The sequence below is a fragment of the Bombina bombina genome, chromosome 3 (genome assembly GCF_027579735.1).
Source record: "Bombina bombina isolate aBomBom1 chromosome 3, aBomBom1.pri, whole genome shotgun sequence".
In the NCBI taxonomy this organism is placed as follows: domain Eukaryota; kingdom Metazoa; phylum Chordata; class Amphibia; order Anura; family Bombinatoridae; genus Bombina; species Bombina bombina.
In genome coordinates, this window is record NC_069501.1 from 941902102 (window position 1) to 941916103 (window position 14002).

The 14002-nt window shown below is 40.4% G+C and overlaps 1 protein-coding gene across 2 annotated transcripts in view; it reads right to left on the reverse strand.

Annotated features, from left to right (window-relative positions):
• SUGT1 (SGT1 homolog, MIS12 kinetochore complex assembly cochaperone) overlaps positions 1-14002 on the reverse strand; it is a 696093-nt gene that overhangs the window by 523916 nt on the left and 158175 nt on the right. For both annotated transcript variants that reach the window (XM_053707955.1, XM_053707954.1), the window contains exon 6: positions 667-737. In XM_053707955.1, coding sequence (XP_053563930.1) covers positions 667-737 — 71 coding nt within the window. The remainder of the gene's footprint in view (positions 1-666; positions 738-14002) is intronic.

Genomic DNA, 14002 nt, shown 5'->3' on the forward strand with positions numbered 1-14002 from the left:
TCCAACTTCTGACACTTCTCTGCCAAGGCAAAGAATGACTGGGAGATGAGGGAAGTGGGGGAGGTGTTGGAGTCTTTGGCTGGGGTGTCTTTGCCTCCTCCTGGTGACCGGGTTCTGTATTTCCCAAAACTAATGAATGCAGCTGTAGACTCTGACCGTTCCTCAATATGGACTGAAAACCCCTCTCTCTGAAGAATCAAATGCACATCTTCATTCTTCAACCGGAGGCCAAGTAAAGATTAAATTATGGTGAGGTGGGAGTGGTTTTATAGAGCTCTTGGGATTTGGGAATCTGTCTTCTACATGTGGTAGAGAAAAGTAATTCCCAAGAGTAATGGATCATGGACTCATCACCTGTATGAAAGAAATAGGGACTTTCAATAAACAATTTCAGAATCTGAACAAATCAGACGTGTCTTCTTTAAAACTGTTTTGATACAGAACAGAGCAAACCACTTATCAAAAAGTTATTTATGTACTGCTTAAAAGGCCCTCTTTCCTATGTACCACAAGGGGCCTAAAAAGAATCCTTGTGAAGAAGGCCTGGCAAAGTAATCCTGGTAAACATAGCATACATATTAAATCAATTGATTTCTAAATTAATGTTAAATAAAAAATCCTCTCCAAATGGATAAAAAAAGAAAAAATCCAAACATTAATACTTACACTCTATAGCCTGTCCTTCCCTAAAAGTGTCTTGTGCAGAGGTATAGTTCTGTAAATGAAATTCAGCTTCCCTGCAAGCAAAAAAAAAAAAAGCACACAATATTAATTAGCAAATGGATCTGCTCTATTTATAATAGAAACCTAGAATTAGACCTGTTCATTTGGCATTTGTATATATAAACTAATACAAATATGGCAGCTTGTAGCTGCATTCTGCACTTTTTGGAGCCAGATTTATTTGTAAAACAGTGCAACTCCAGATCTTTGTGTGTTAAACTTTTAAACAAATCTAGAATGCGAAAAGTAAAATACCGCTACCCATGGCCATATGCACAGGTCTACCTAACAGTCACATGGACTAATATTGGGAAAGCTAATAACTTTGTTTTTCACTTGCCAGAATGGGATTTAAGTGCTTTATTTTAATCTTAGAAGTTAATTTTATATCCTCCTGCTCAATTTAGATTCTGTGCTCTTTCCAATAGATAAGTACTTTATTAAAGTATAGTCTAATCAAAGCAGTTTAATGTACCATTAAAGGAACGCTAAAGTGAAGCATAACATTTAATGAATAACTGATTATGTACAATGTACAATTTCAAAATGCCCTTTTTATGCTTACATATTTTCATTAGAAAAGTACCTGCTTTTCAGAAGTCCAGCCATCATTGCAGCATTTTTACCCCAAGCCTATTGCAATACAGCAAATCATAAGTTTTATCTCTATAGATATAATTGAACAAAAGTGAGAGCACTCTCCTGATGATCCCTTGGCTGCTTGATGTAAAGAAGTTCATAGAGAGTGTCATCACACACAGGCAGTAAAACATCAGGATGTCACAGAGTGAAGTAATAATGTGCATGCCTATATGCCTGCTACATACTGTGCTGGGTTCTCCCCAGGGCCTATTTGTCAGCACACCATACTGGCTAAAATGTAAGACAATATTAAGGTAAAAATGTTATTTCAATGTGTGTTACACAGATTATCAATACGTCAAATGATCAAGGTGGATAAAAAAAATTTTAACAAAAATATATATATTTTAATATTATATATATATATATATATATATAATAAATATTTTTTTATTTAAAATATAATTTTATACAATGAAATGCTTTTTGAGGAAAAATCTTTCAATAGATAGCTTCTTATTTAAGATACATTATAATCCATATGTTGTTCATCCTGAAATAAGTATTCATTTTTAATTATGTAGCATGAGGCTGTATATTTATGGTTGTAATGTTCAGTGTTATCCACAGAAAATGTTGCCAGTCGGGCGGCCATGTGGAGGCAGTGAAATATTTTTTATCATTTTCTGCTATGCAAAGAGCAAAATAATATAACATAAATGTAGTTAATGATAATCTGTGCAACAAAAATGTAGCATTTTTAATTTTAGCTCATTTTAACTTAAAGGGATTGCCTACTCCAGAATTTTTATTTTTAAAAACGCTAGATAATCCATTTATAACCCACTCCCTAGTTTTGCATAACCAATACGGTTATATTAATACACTTTTTAAATCTGTGATTACCTTGTATCTAAGCCTCTGCAAACTGCCATCTTAGTTCAGTTCTTTTGACAGACTTGCATTTTAACCAATTATTGCATTGCATTTTAGAAATTAGCATATGAGCCTACTTAGGTTTAGCTTTCAACAAAGAATACCATCAGAACAAAACAGATTTGATGATAAAAGTAAAATGGAAAGTCGTTAAAAACTGCATTCTCTATCTAAATCATGAAAGATTAATTTTGACTAGACTGTCCCTTTAATATTGCTTCCATTTTAGCCAGGTGGTCAGTAAAATCAGCTGGGGATTACCTACTAAAATGGTCCTGAGGAGAACACTGTTTGTTGTTTTTTTGGTATATTAATTCCATGAATCCATTCACAATGTTATGCACTCTTAGAGGTTTCTGTAAGATTGTTTAACATACATAGTAACATAAGTATGTTAGATAGAAAAAAGCATAAATTATGCTTACCTGATCATTTCATTTGCATCTGTGCGAGGAGAGTCCACTGCTTCATTCATTACTTTTGGGAATTAAGAACTTGGCCACCAGGAGGAGGCAAAGACACCACAGCAATTTTAAATACCTCCCCCACTACCCTCATCTCCCAGTCATTCTGCCGAGGGAACAAGGAACAGTAGAAGAAATATCAGGGTATAAATGGTGCCAGAAAAATAAAAATTAAACTTAGGTCCGCCCACCAGAGAAACGGGCGGGAGCAGTGGACTCTCCTCCCACAACAAATAAAGACAAAGTCTGTTTGAATTCCTTTGTAGCCTGAAGGAAAAACTTCAAGGCCCAAACCACGTCCAAATTATGAAGCAACCTTTCCTTTAATGAAGAAGGATCAGGACAAAAGGAAGGAACTACTATTTCCTGATTAATGTTATGATTCAACACGACCTTGGGAAGAAAACCCAATCCAGTGCAAAGAACAGCCTTATCAGCGTGAAAAACCAGGTAAGGAGGCTCACATTGCAAGGCGCTAACTAAGAGACTCTGTGAGCTGATGCAATAGCCAATAGGAATAGGACTTTCCAGGAAAGAAGTTAAATGTCAAGCACATGCATAAGCTCAAACGGAGCCCTCTGCAAAATCTTAAGAACCAAATTGAAGCTCCAAGGAGGAGCAGCATTTCGAAAAACAGGTCTGATCCTAGACAGAGCCTGAACAAAGGACTGAATATCAGGAAGCTCCGCTAGCTTCTTGTGCAACAGTACAAATAAGGCCGAAATCTTAACTGGCAGCAAGACCCTTATCCAGTCCATCCTGGAGAAAAGCCAGAATCCTGGATACCCTAACCTTGTGCCAGGGGTATCCAAATTCCTCACACCAGGACAAGTAGGTCCTCCACACCTTATGACAGATGCCCTGAGTGACCGGCTTCCTGGCCTGAATGAGAGTATCAATTACTCGCTCCAAGAATCCTCTCTTGGCCAAGACTAGGCATTCAATCTCTATGCAGTCAGCCTCAGAGAATCGAGATTTTTGTGTAGAAATGGACCCTGTTCCAGCAGATCTCTATGACAGGGTAACCTCCATGAAGGTGATGATAACATCCCCACCAGATCCGCAAACCACGTCCTCCGCAGCCATGCCAGAGCGATAAGGATAGTCGAAGCTAGCTCCTGCTTGATGCGGGCCACTACACAAGGTAGAAGTTGCAACGGTGGACAAATGTAAAGTAGGTTGAACTCCCAGGGCACCGCTAAGGCATTTATCAGCTCTGCCTGGTGATCCCTGGACCATGACCCGTATCTGGGTAGCTTGAAGTTGAGTCTGGACGCCATGAGGTCTATCTCCGGCGTCCCCCATCTAATACAGATCTCTGCAAACACCTCGGGATAGAGAGAACATTCCCCCAGATGAAACGATTGTCTGCTGAGAAAATTCACTACCCATTTGTCCACACCAATTGTGGTTCTCTGCTCATTCCAGAATCCGAGATACCTCCCTGATGGCTAGGGAGCTTCTCGTTCCCCCCAGATGGTTTATGTAAGCCACGAGGTAATGTCGTCCGACTGGAACCTGACGATTCGTAACGACCCCAGGGGGGGGCCAAGCCCTCAGAGCGTTGAATATCGCCCGGAGTTCCAGAATATTTATCGGTAGACTTGACTCCTCTCAAGTCCACCTCCCCTGTGCCTTTCTGGCATCCCAAACAGCTCCCCATCCTTATAGACTTGCGTCCATGGTCACAATCTCCCAGGATGGTTTCAGGAAGGATGTCCCCTGGGAAAGTTGTCCCGGACGGATCCACCAAGAGAGGGATTCCCTCGTTCGGATGTCCAGAGATATCTGATGGGATATATCTGAGTGATCGCCATTTCAGATGTTCTTGAGGAGATCCGAAGGGCAAGACACTTGGACGCAATCTTGGAAAGTTTCTGATCTGTCAAGAATATCTTCATGGATATGGAATCTATTATCGTACCCAGAAATTCCACTCTGTTGATGGGGACCAGAGAACTCTTTCCTTCGTTTATCTTCCATCCATGGAATCGAAGAATAGGAGCCCTCAAGTGAACCTCCGCGAGACAGCAGGACGGAGCCTGGACCAGGATATTGTCCAGATAAGGAGCCACTGCAATACCTCAGTCGCCAGACAAAATGGTAAGGCCACAAACTGGTAGTGTTGGTCCAGAAATTCGAATCTTAGGAACCTGAAATGGTCCTTGTGAATTGGTATGTGAAGGTAAGCATCCTTCAGGTCTATTGTCATTAATTGTCCCTCTTGGACTAGGGGCAGAATCGATATGATCATCTCCATTTTGAACGATGGGACTGACAGAAAACATAATTTATGTAAGAACTTACCTGATAAATTCATTTCTTTCATATTAACAAGAGTCCATGAGCTAGTGACGTATGGGATATACATTCCTACCAGGAGGGGCAAAGTTTCCCAAACCTTAAAATGCCTATAAATACACCCCTCACCACACCCACAAATCAGTTTAACGAATAGCCAAGAAGTGGGGTGATAAGAAAAAGTGCGAAGCATATAAAATAAGGAATTGGAATAATTGTGCTTTATACAAAAAAATCATAACCACCACAAAAAAGGGTGGGCCTCATGGACTCTTGTTAATATGAAAGAAATGAATTTATCAGGTAAGTTCTTACATAAATTATGTTTTCTTTCATGTAATTAACAAGAGTCCATGAGCTAGTGACGTATGGGATAATGACTACCCAAGATGTGGATCTTTCCACACAAGAGTCACTAGAGAGGGAGGGATAAAATAAAGACAGCCAATTCCTGCTGAAAATAATCCACACCCAAAATAAAGTTTAACAAAAAACATAAGCAGAAGATTCAAACTGAAACCGCTGCCTGAAGAACTTTTCTACCAAAAACTGCTTCAGAAGAAGAAAATACATCAAAATGGTAGAATTTAGTAAAAGTATGCAAAGAAGACCAAGTTGCTGCTTTGCAGATCTGGTCAACCGAAGCTTCATTCCTAAACGCCCAGGAAGTAGATACTGACCTAGTAGAATGAGCTGTAATTCTTTGAGGCGGAGTTTTACCCGACTCAACATAGGCAAGATGAATTAAAGATTTCAACCAAGATGCCAAAGAAATGGCAGAAGCTTTCTGGCCTTTCCTAGAACCAGAAAAGATAACAAATAGACTAGAAGTCTTACGGAAAGATTTTGTAGCTTCAACATAATATTTCAAAGCTCTAACAACAACCAAAGAATGCAATGATTTCTCCTTAGAATTCTTAGGATTAGGACATAATGAAGGAACCACAATTTCTCTACTAATGTTGTTGGAATTCACAACTTTAGGTAAAAATTCAAAAGAAGTTCGCAACACCGCCTTATCCTGATGAAAAATCAGAAAAGGAGACTCACACGAAAGAGCAGATAATTCAGAAACTCTTCTAGCAGAAGAGATGGCCAAAAGGAACAAAACTTTCCAAGAAAGTAATTTAATGTCCAATGAATGCATAGGTTCAAGCGGAGGAGCTTGAAGAGCTCCCAGAACCAAATTCAAACTCCAAGGAGGAGAAATTGACTTAATGACAGGTTTTATACGAACCAAAGCTTGTACAAAACAATGAATATCAGGAAGAATAGCAATCTTTCTGTGAAAAAGAACAGAAAGAGCAGAGATTTGTCCTTTCAAAGAACTTGCGGACAAACCCTTATCCAAACCATCCTGAAGAAATTGTAAAATTCTCGGTATTCTAAAAGAATGCCAAGAAAAATGATGAGAAAGACACCATGAAATATAAGTCTTCCAGACTCTATAATATATCTCTCGAGATACAGATTTACGAGCCTGTAACATAGTATTAATCACGGAGTCAGAGAAACCTCTATGACCAAGAATCAAGCGTTCAATCTCCATACCTTTAAATTTAAGGATTTCAGATCCGGATGGAAAAAAGGACCTTGTGACAGAAGGTCTGGTCTTAACGGAAGAGTCCATGGCTGGCAAGATGCCATCCGGACAAGATCCGCATACCAAAACCTGTGAGGCCATGCCGGAGCTATTAGCAGAACAAACGAGCATTCCCTCAGAATCTTGGAGATTACTCTTGGAAGAAGAACTAGAGGCGGAAAGATATAGGCAGGATGATACTTCCAAGGAAGTGATAATGCATCCACTGCCTCCGCCTGAGGATCCCGGGATCTGGACAGATACCTGGGAAGTTTCTTGTTTAGATGAGAGGCCATCAGATCTATCTCTGGGAGCCCCCACAATTGAACAATCTGAAGAAATACCTCTGGGTGAAGAGACCATTCGCCCGGATGCAACGTTTGGCGACTGAGATAATCCGCTTCCCAATTGTCTACACCTGGGATATGAACCGCAGAGATTAGACAGGAGCTGGATTCCGCCCAAACCAAAATTCGAGATACTTCTTTCATAGCCAGAGGACTGTGAGTCCCTCCTTGATGATTGATGTATGCCACAGTTGTGACATTGTCTGTCTGAAAACAAATGAACGATTCTCTCTTCAGAAGAGGCCAAAACTGAAGAGCTCTGAAAATTGCACGGAGTTCCAAAATATTGATCGGTAATCTCACCTCCTGAGATTCCCAAACTCCTTGTGCCGTCAGAGATCCCCACACAGCTCCCCAACCTGTGAGACTTGCATCTGTTGAAATTACAGTCCAGGTCGGAAGAACAAAAGAAGCCCCCTGAATTAAACGATGGTGATTTGTCCACCACGTTAGAGAGTGTCGAACAATCGGTTTTAAAGATATTAATTGAGATATCTTCGTGTAATCCCTGCACCATTGGTTCAGCATACAGAGCTGAAGAGGTCGCATGTGAAAACGAGCAAAGGGGATCGCGTCCGATGCAGCAGTCATAAGACCTAGAATTTCCATGCATAAGGCTACCGAAGGGAATGATTGTGACTGAAGGTTTCGACAAGCTGTAATCAATTTTAGACGTCTCTTGTCTGTTAAAGACAGAGTCATGGACACTGAATCTATCTGGAAACCCAGAAAGGTTACCCTTGTTTGAGGAATCAAAGAACTTTTTGGTAAATTGATCCTCCAACCATGATCTTGAAGAAACAACACAAGTCGATTCGTATGAGACTCTGCTAAATGTAAAGACGGAGCAAGTACCAAGATATCGTCCAAATAAGGAAATACCACAATACCCTGTTCTCTGATTACAGACAGAAGGGCACCGAGAATCTTTGTGAAAATTCTTGGAGCTGTAGCAAGGCCAAACGGTAGAGCCACAAATTGGTAATGCTTGTCTAGAAAAGAGAATCTCAGGAACTGATAATGATCTGGATGAATCGGAATATGCAGATATGCATCCTGTAAATCTATTGTGGACATATAATTCCCTTGCTGAACAAAAGGCAATATAGTCCTTACAGTTACCATCTTGAACGTTGGTATCCTTACATAACGATTCAATAATTTTAGATCCAGAACTGGTCTGAAGGAATTCTCCTTCTTTGGTACAATGAAGAGATTTGAATAAAACCCCATCCCCTGTTCCGGAACTGGAACTGGCATAATTACTCCAGCCAACTCTAGATCTGAAACACAATTCAGAAATGCTTGAGCTTTCACTGGATTTACTGGGACATGGGAAAGAAAAAATCTCTTTGCAGGAGGTCTCAACTTGAAACCAATTCTGTACCCTTCTGAAACAATGTTCTGAATCCAAAGATTGTGAACAGATTTGATCCAAATTTCTTTGAAAAAACGTAACCTGCCCCCTACCAGCTGAACTGGAATGAGGGCCGTACCTTCATGTGAACTTAGAAGCAGGCTTTGCCTTTCTAGCAGGCTTGGATTTATTCCAGACTGGAGATGGTTTCCAAACTGAAACTGCTCCTGAGGACGAAGGATCAGGCTTTTGTTCTTTGTTGAAACGAAAGGAACGAAAACGATTGTTAGCCCTGTTTTTACCTTTAGATTTTTTATCCTGTGGTAAAAAAGTTCCTTTCCCACCAGTAACAGTTGAAATAATAGAATCCAACTGAGAACCAAATAATTTGTTTCCCTGGAAAGAAATGGAAAGTAGAGTTGATTTAGAAGCCATATCAGCATTCCAAGTCTTAAGCCATAAAGCTCTTCTGGCTAAGATAGCCAGAGACATAAATCTAACATCAACTCTAATAATATCAAAAATGGCATCACAGATGAAATTATTAGCATGCTGGAGAAGAATAATAATATCATGAGAATCACGATTTGTTACTTGTTGCGCTAGAGTTTCCAACCAAAAAGTTGAAGCTGCAGCAACATCAGCCAATGATATAGCAGGTCTAAGAAGATTACCTGAACATAGATAAGCTTTTCTTAGAAAAGATTCAATTTTTCTATCTAAAGGATCCTTAAACGAGGTACCATCTGACGTAGGAATGGTAGTACGTTTAGCAAGGGTAGAAATAGCCCCATCAACTTTAGGGATTTTGTCCCAAAATTCTAACCTGTCAGGCGGAACAGGATATAATTGCTTAAAACGTTTAGAAGGAGTAAATGAATTACCCAATTTATCCCATTCCTTAGCAATTACTGCAGAAATAGCATTAGGAACAGGAAAGACTTCTGGAATAACCGCAGGAGCTTTAAAAACCTTATCCAAACGTATAGAATTAGTATCAAGAGGACTAGAATCCTCTATTTCTAAAGCAATTAGTACTTCTTTAAGTAAAGAGCGAATAAATTCCATCTTAAATAAATATGAAGATTTATCAGCATCAATCTCTGAGACAGAATCCTCTGAACTAGAAGAGTCCAAAGAATCAGAATGATGGTGTTCATTTAAAAATTCATCTGTAGAGAGAGAAGATTTAAAAGACTTTTTACGTTTACTAGAAGGAGAAATAACAGACAAAGCCTTCTTTATGGATTCAGAAACAAAATCTCTTATGTTATCAGGAACATTCTGCACCTTAGATGTTGAGGGAACTGCAACAGGCAATGGTACATCACTAAAGGAAATATTATCTGCTTTAACAAGTTTGTCATGACAATTAATACAAACAACAGCTGGAGAAATAGCTACCAAAAGTTTACAGCAGATACACTTAGCTTTGGTAGATCCAGCAGGCAGTGGTTTTCCTGTAGTATCTTCTGGCTCAGATGCAACGTGAGACATCTTGCAATATGTAAGAGAAAAAACAACATATAAAGCAAAATAAATCAAATTCCTTATAAGACAGTTTCAGGAATGGGAAAAAAATGCCAAACATCAAGCTTCTAGCAACCAGAAGCAAATGAAAATGAGACTGAAATAATGTGGAGACAAAAGCGACGCCCATATTTTTTGGCGCCAAATAAGACGCCCACATTATTTGGCGCCTAAATGCTTTTGGCGCCAAAAATGACGCCACATCCGGAACGCCGACATTTTTGGCGCAAAATAACGTCAAAAAAATGACGCAACTTCCGGCGACACGTATGACGCCGGAAACGGAAATGAATTTTTGCGCCAAAAAAATCCGCGCCAAAAATGACGCAATAAAATGAAGCATTTTCAGCCCCCGCGAGCCTAACAGCCCACAGGGAAAAAAGTCAAATTTTTGAGGTAAGACAAAATATGATAATTTAAAGCATAATCCCAAATATGAAACTGACTGTCTGGAAATAAGGAAAGTTGAACATTCTGAGTCAAGGCAAATAAATGTTTGAATACATATATTTAGAACTTTATAAATAAAGTGCCCAACCATAGCTTAGAGTGTCACAGAAAATAAGACTTACTTACCCCAGGACACTCATCTACATGTTTGTAGAAAGCCAAACCAGTACTGAAACGAGAATCAGTAGAGGAAATGGTAAATATAAGAGTATATCGTCGATCTGAAAAGGGAGGTAAGAGATGAATCTCTACGACCGATAACAGAGAACCTTATGAAATAGACCCCGTAGAAGGAGATCACTGCATTCAATAGGCAATACTCTCCTCACATCCCTCTGACATTCACTGCACGCTGAGAGGAAAACCGGGCTCCAACTTGCTGCGGAGCGCATATCAACGTAGAATCTAGCACAAACTTACTTCACCACCTCCCTTGGAGGCAAAGTTTGTAAAACTGATTTGTGGGTGTGGTGAGGGGTGTATTTATAGGCATTTTAAGGTTTGGGAAACTTTGCCCCTCCTGGTAGGAATGTATATCCCATACGTCACTAGCTCATGGACTCTTGTTAATTACATGAAAGAAACTTGTTTACACACTTTAGGTCCAGAATTTGGGCGAAAAGTGCCCTCCTTCTTTGGGGACCACGAAAAGGTTTGAATAATACCCCAGACCTCTTTCTGCTAGAGGGACAGGGGCGATAACTAGAAAAGAGAGATCCCTCACACAACCTAGGAAGGCGTCTCTCTTCTCTGGACTTGAAGATAGATTTCACAGGAGAAATCTGCCTGTGGGCGGATGAGTCTTGAATTATATCCTGTAGCCCTTTAGCAGAAAGCGCAAATGCTCCATTTTAAATTTAAAAACTGGCTTTTCCGAAGACAGAGGTCTAGATGCCGCCGATTCCACCCAGAAAGAGCATCCTCTGAAGAGTCTGAGTCGTCTTCATCAACGGATAATCTGTCAGAGATATCCAGTGGAGTCGATGACCCCTGGGACGGAAAGCTATGATTCACCTTTCGATTGCGCTTCGCAGGGCGTGGTAAGGCATTGAATACCACAGAAACTGCTGTCTAATTGCTCAGCAAAATTTGGGGGTCAAAGTCCCCCTCCCGTGGGAGGATTAGGATCGGCCTGGGTAGCTGCATGTGCAATCTGAGATGAATGTAGGGAATGCACCTTGCGGACGGAGACCCCTCAGAGGTGAATGTCTCAGTTGTACTAAATACCTTGTTCTTTTTAGATATTGCAATCTTATCAAAGCATGTGGAAACAGAGTTGAGCAGGCGGATCAACCGGGACCTCCTCACAATATACACAGTTGTTAGGTTTAATTAAAGAGGGAGTACCCTCTAACATATCAGTGTCAGTATAAACCAGGGTTATAATATAATGTATTCTTTAAAATAACCTCCAATTGAAATGTATATACGAAACAAATATGTATTCCTAAATTCTTTAGATTAGTTAAAATTTATATACACATTGCAATATAATTTATGTAGAGACCAGATTATGAATCAAATTATACACGCTTATGCTGTTATAAAGATCATAAAAGACATACCTTTAAAATTAACTTTACTCACAATGAATCGCATTAAAATACCACAATAAAATACCAGAGGCTGTATATATTATTAATGCAAACAGCCAATATGTCTGACCTGTAATAACCTCTTATTTAGCTACAATAAAACAAATTCTACCACCAGAGAGTTTTACTTACAATAATAAGCCTGACTTAGAGATATGAAATACAAAAGACCTGTATCTGGCAAATGAAATTATTTGGCATTAATGTGACTAGCTAAGACTACACAGGACTATGGATATAAGCTTAAAATACAAAGTGCCCTTTTAAAATTACTAACTTCAATTAAACTGTAGCAACAATGAATGCATTTGCTTTAAAATATTAATAGTCACTGCCATATGTTACCACATAACCAAATAATTATTCAGTTTCCAGAATTTCTTGTGGGTCATCTAAGAAGGATTTATCCACTATGTGCAAAGGTACAGGCCTCAAAATTGTTAATCTTCCGGGGGGTGGAGTTAACCGTCTAACGAAGCAGACGTGTTTTTCAGGAGCTCTCTGCTTAACTGCCACTAAATAAAGGCTTTTATGTAAATATACTCACTTTAAACACCCAGAAAGTGTATTATTAGGAGAGGAATGGACCCAGCCTTAATACCTTGGCTTCTGGGGAAGAACAACCTTAGGTGCTGGACTTTTTGGGGCTAAGAACCACTCTGGCCTGAGATCCTACGCCACCTAGGAAGACGGTGACCACCTATTCTCCGTAGGGTTGGGGCTCCGCTCCGGAGACAGGCTGCAAGTGTCTGCAGATTGTTAAGAGGTGGGAAGAAGCTACCTTACACTTATCGGCTCCCCTCATCAGGTTACGAGTGCGGCCCTCGAGGCGAGATCGGGACATACATCTTTGAACCCTGCGCAACAGCCAGTGATCTCGAGTCTTGCAAAGGAGCTACATCGGGAGGGCCTGAGGGCAGCTGAGGACAGTTGCGAGGAAACGGAGCAGCACGACTACCGAAGAGTCAACGCCTGACCCGCTGCAGATATCTGAAGTACACACATTAAGTGTGGTTTGCTTACCGAGGGGGGGGGAAAGAGAGTGCAAAACTCCGCCATCTCTGTTTTTACAACTGACCTCTTGAGGTGGATCAGGAGATACCCAGTACATTGGAGGACACAATCTGGGGTAACAGAGGAGTTCACACAGATCGGTAAGAGTTTGCTATTTACACACGTTGCCCCATACTCCCGGGCCATATAAAACACTGATATCGGAACCCACGGGGTTAACTAATATAACCCTCCATCAGCCTCCTTACCTCCACAATCTCGCTCTGGGTCATTTAAAAGACCACAAGAACTGCACATTCAAACTGATTTATTTAACCCTATATACTGGTTCTGGATCCCTGCATGTGTCACCTTCGAGGGAGAGTGGCTGAGAGACGGTGATCTGCAGCTTCATTTGAGAAATAAGTGGGCCTTTCTCTTCTACCAAGATCTATTTTAAGAGGACTATAGCTGGAGCCAGTTTGGAGACATAACCCACAACCCAGTTAATTTAGTCCTGGGATCCCCTACCTGGCTGACACCCCTTGAGTAGTGGAGAGAATAACAAAGGCTTAAAATAATACGTGCAGCAACAGTTCAACTCACTCCTCTGCATGCCCGAGGCCTCTCAGGGGTTTCTAGAATTAGTCACTACCTGTTTAATTACTGCAGACCTCTCACCCAGGTCACTTTATTAACTGTCCACATAGATATATCTATTTATTGTGTATTAGCTGCTGCGTCAGCGTGTGTATCTCTGCAGCCTGTGCTCAGAGTGGAGTGTATTAAGGGCTTTCTGATATTTGCACATCCCTCACCTACTTCTGTTATTCACCATACTACCAGACAGATAGAACGTAGTGCACAAGCAACATAATAAGAGTAACACTCGTATGTCCACTTTTCAGCTCCTCGCTCCCTTTCAGCTGATCTTCACCACTCACATAATTCAGACTAGACACACATTTTCTCCACACGCTCACACAAACAAACTTTAAACAACACTTCAGTTTATATTATTGGCCCATACCCCCCCTCACATAAGGTGCAGTCCTTCACAACCTAGTGATACCTCCCCCCTTTCACTACCCACTCACCACTAGGGTACCTTCCCTCAAAAGATATCAAGACCACAACTTTAT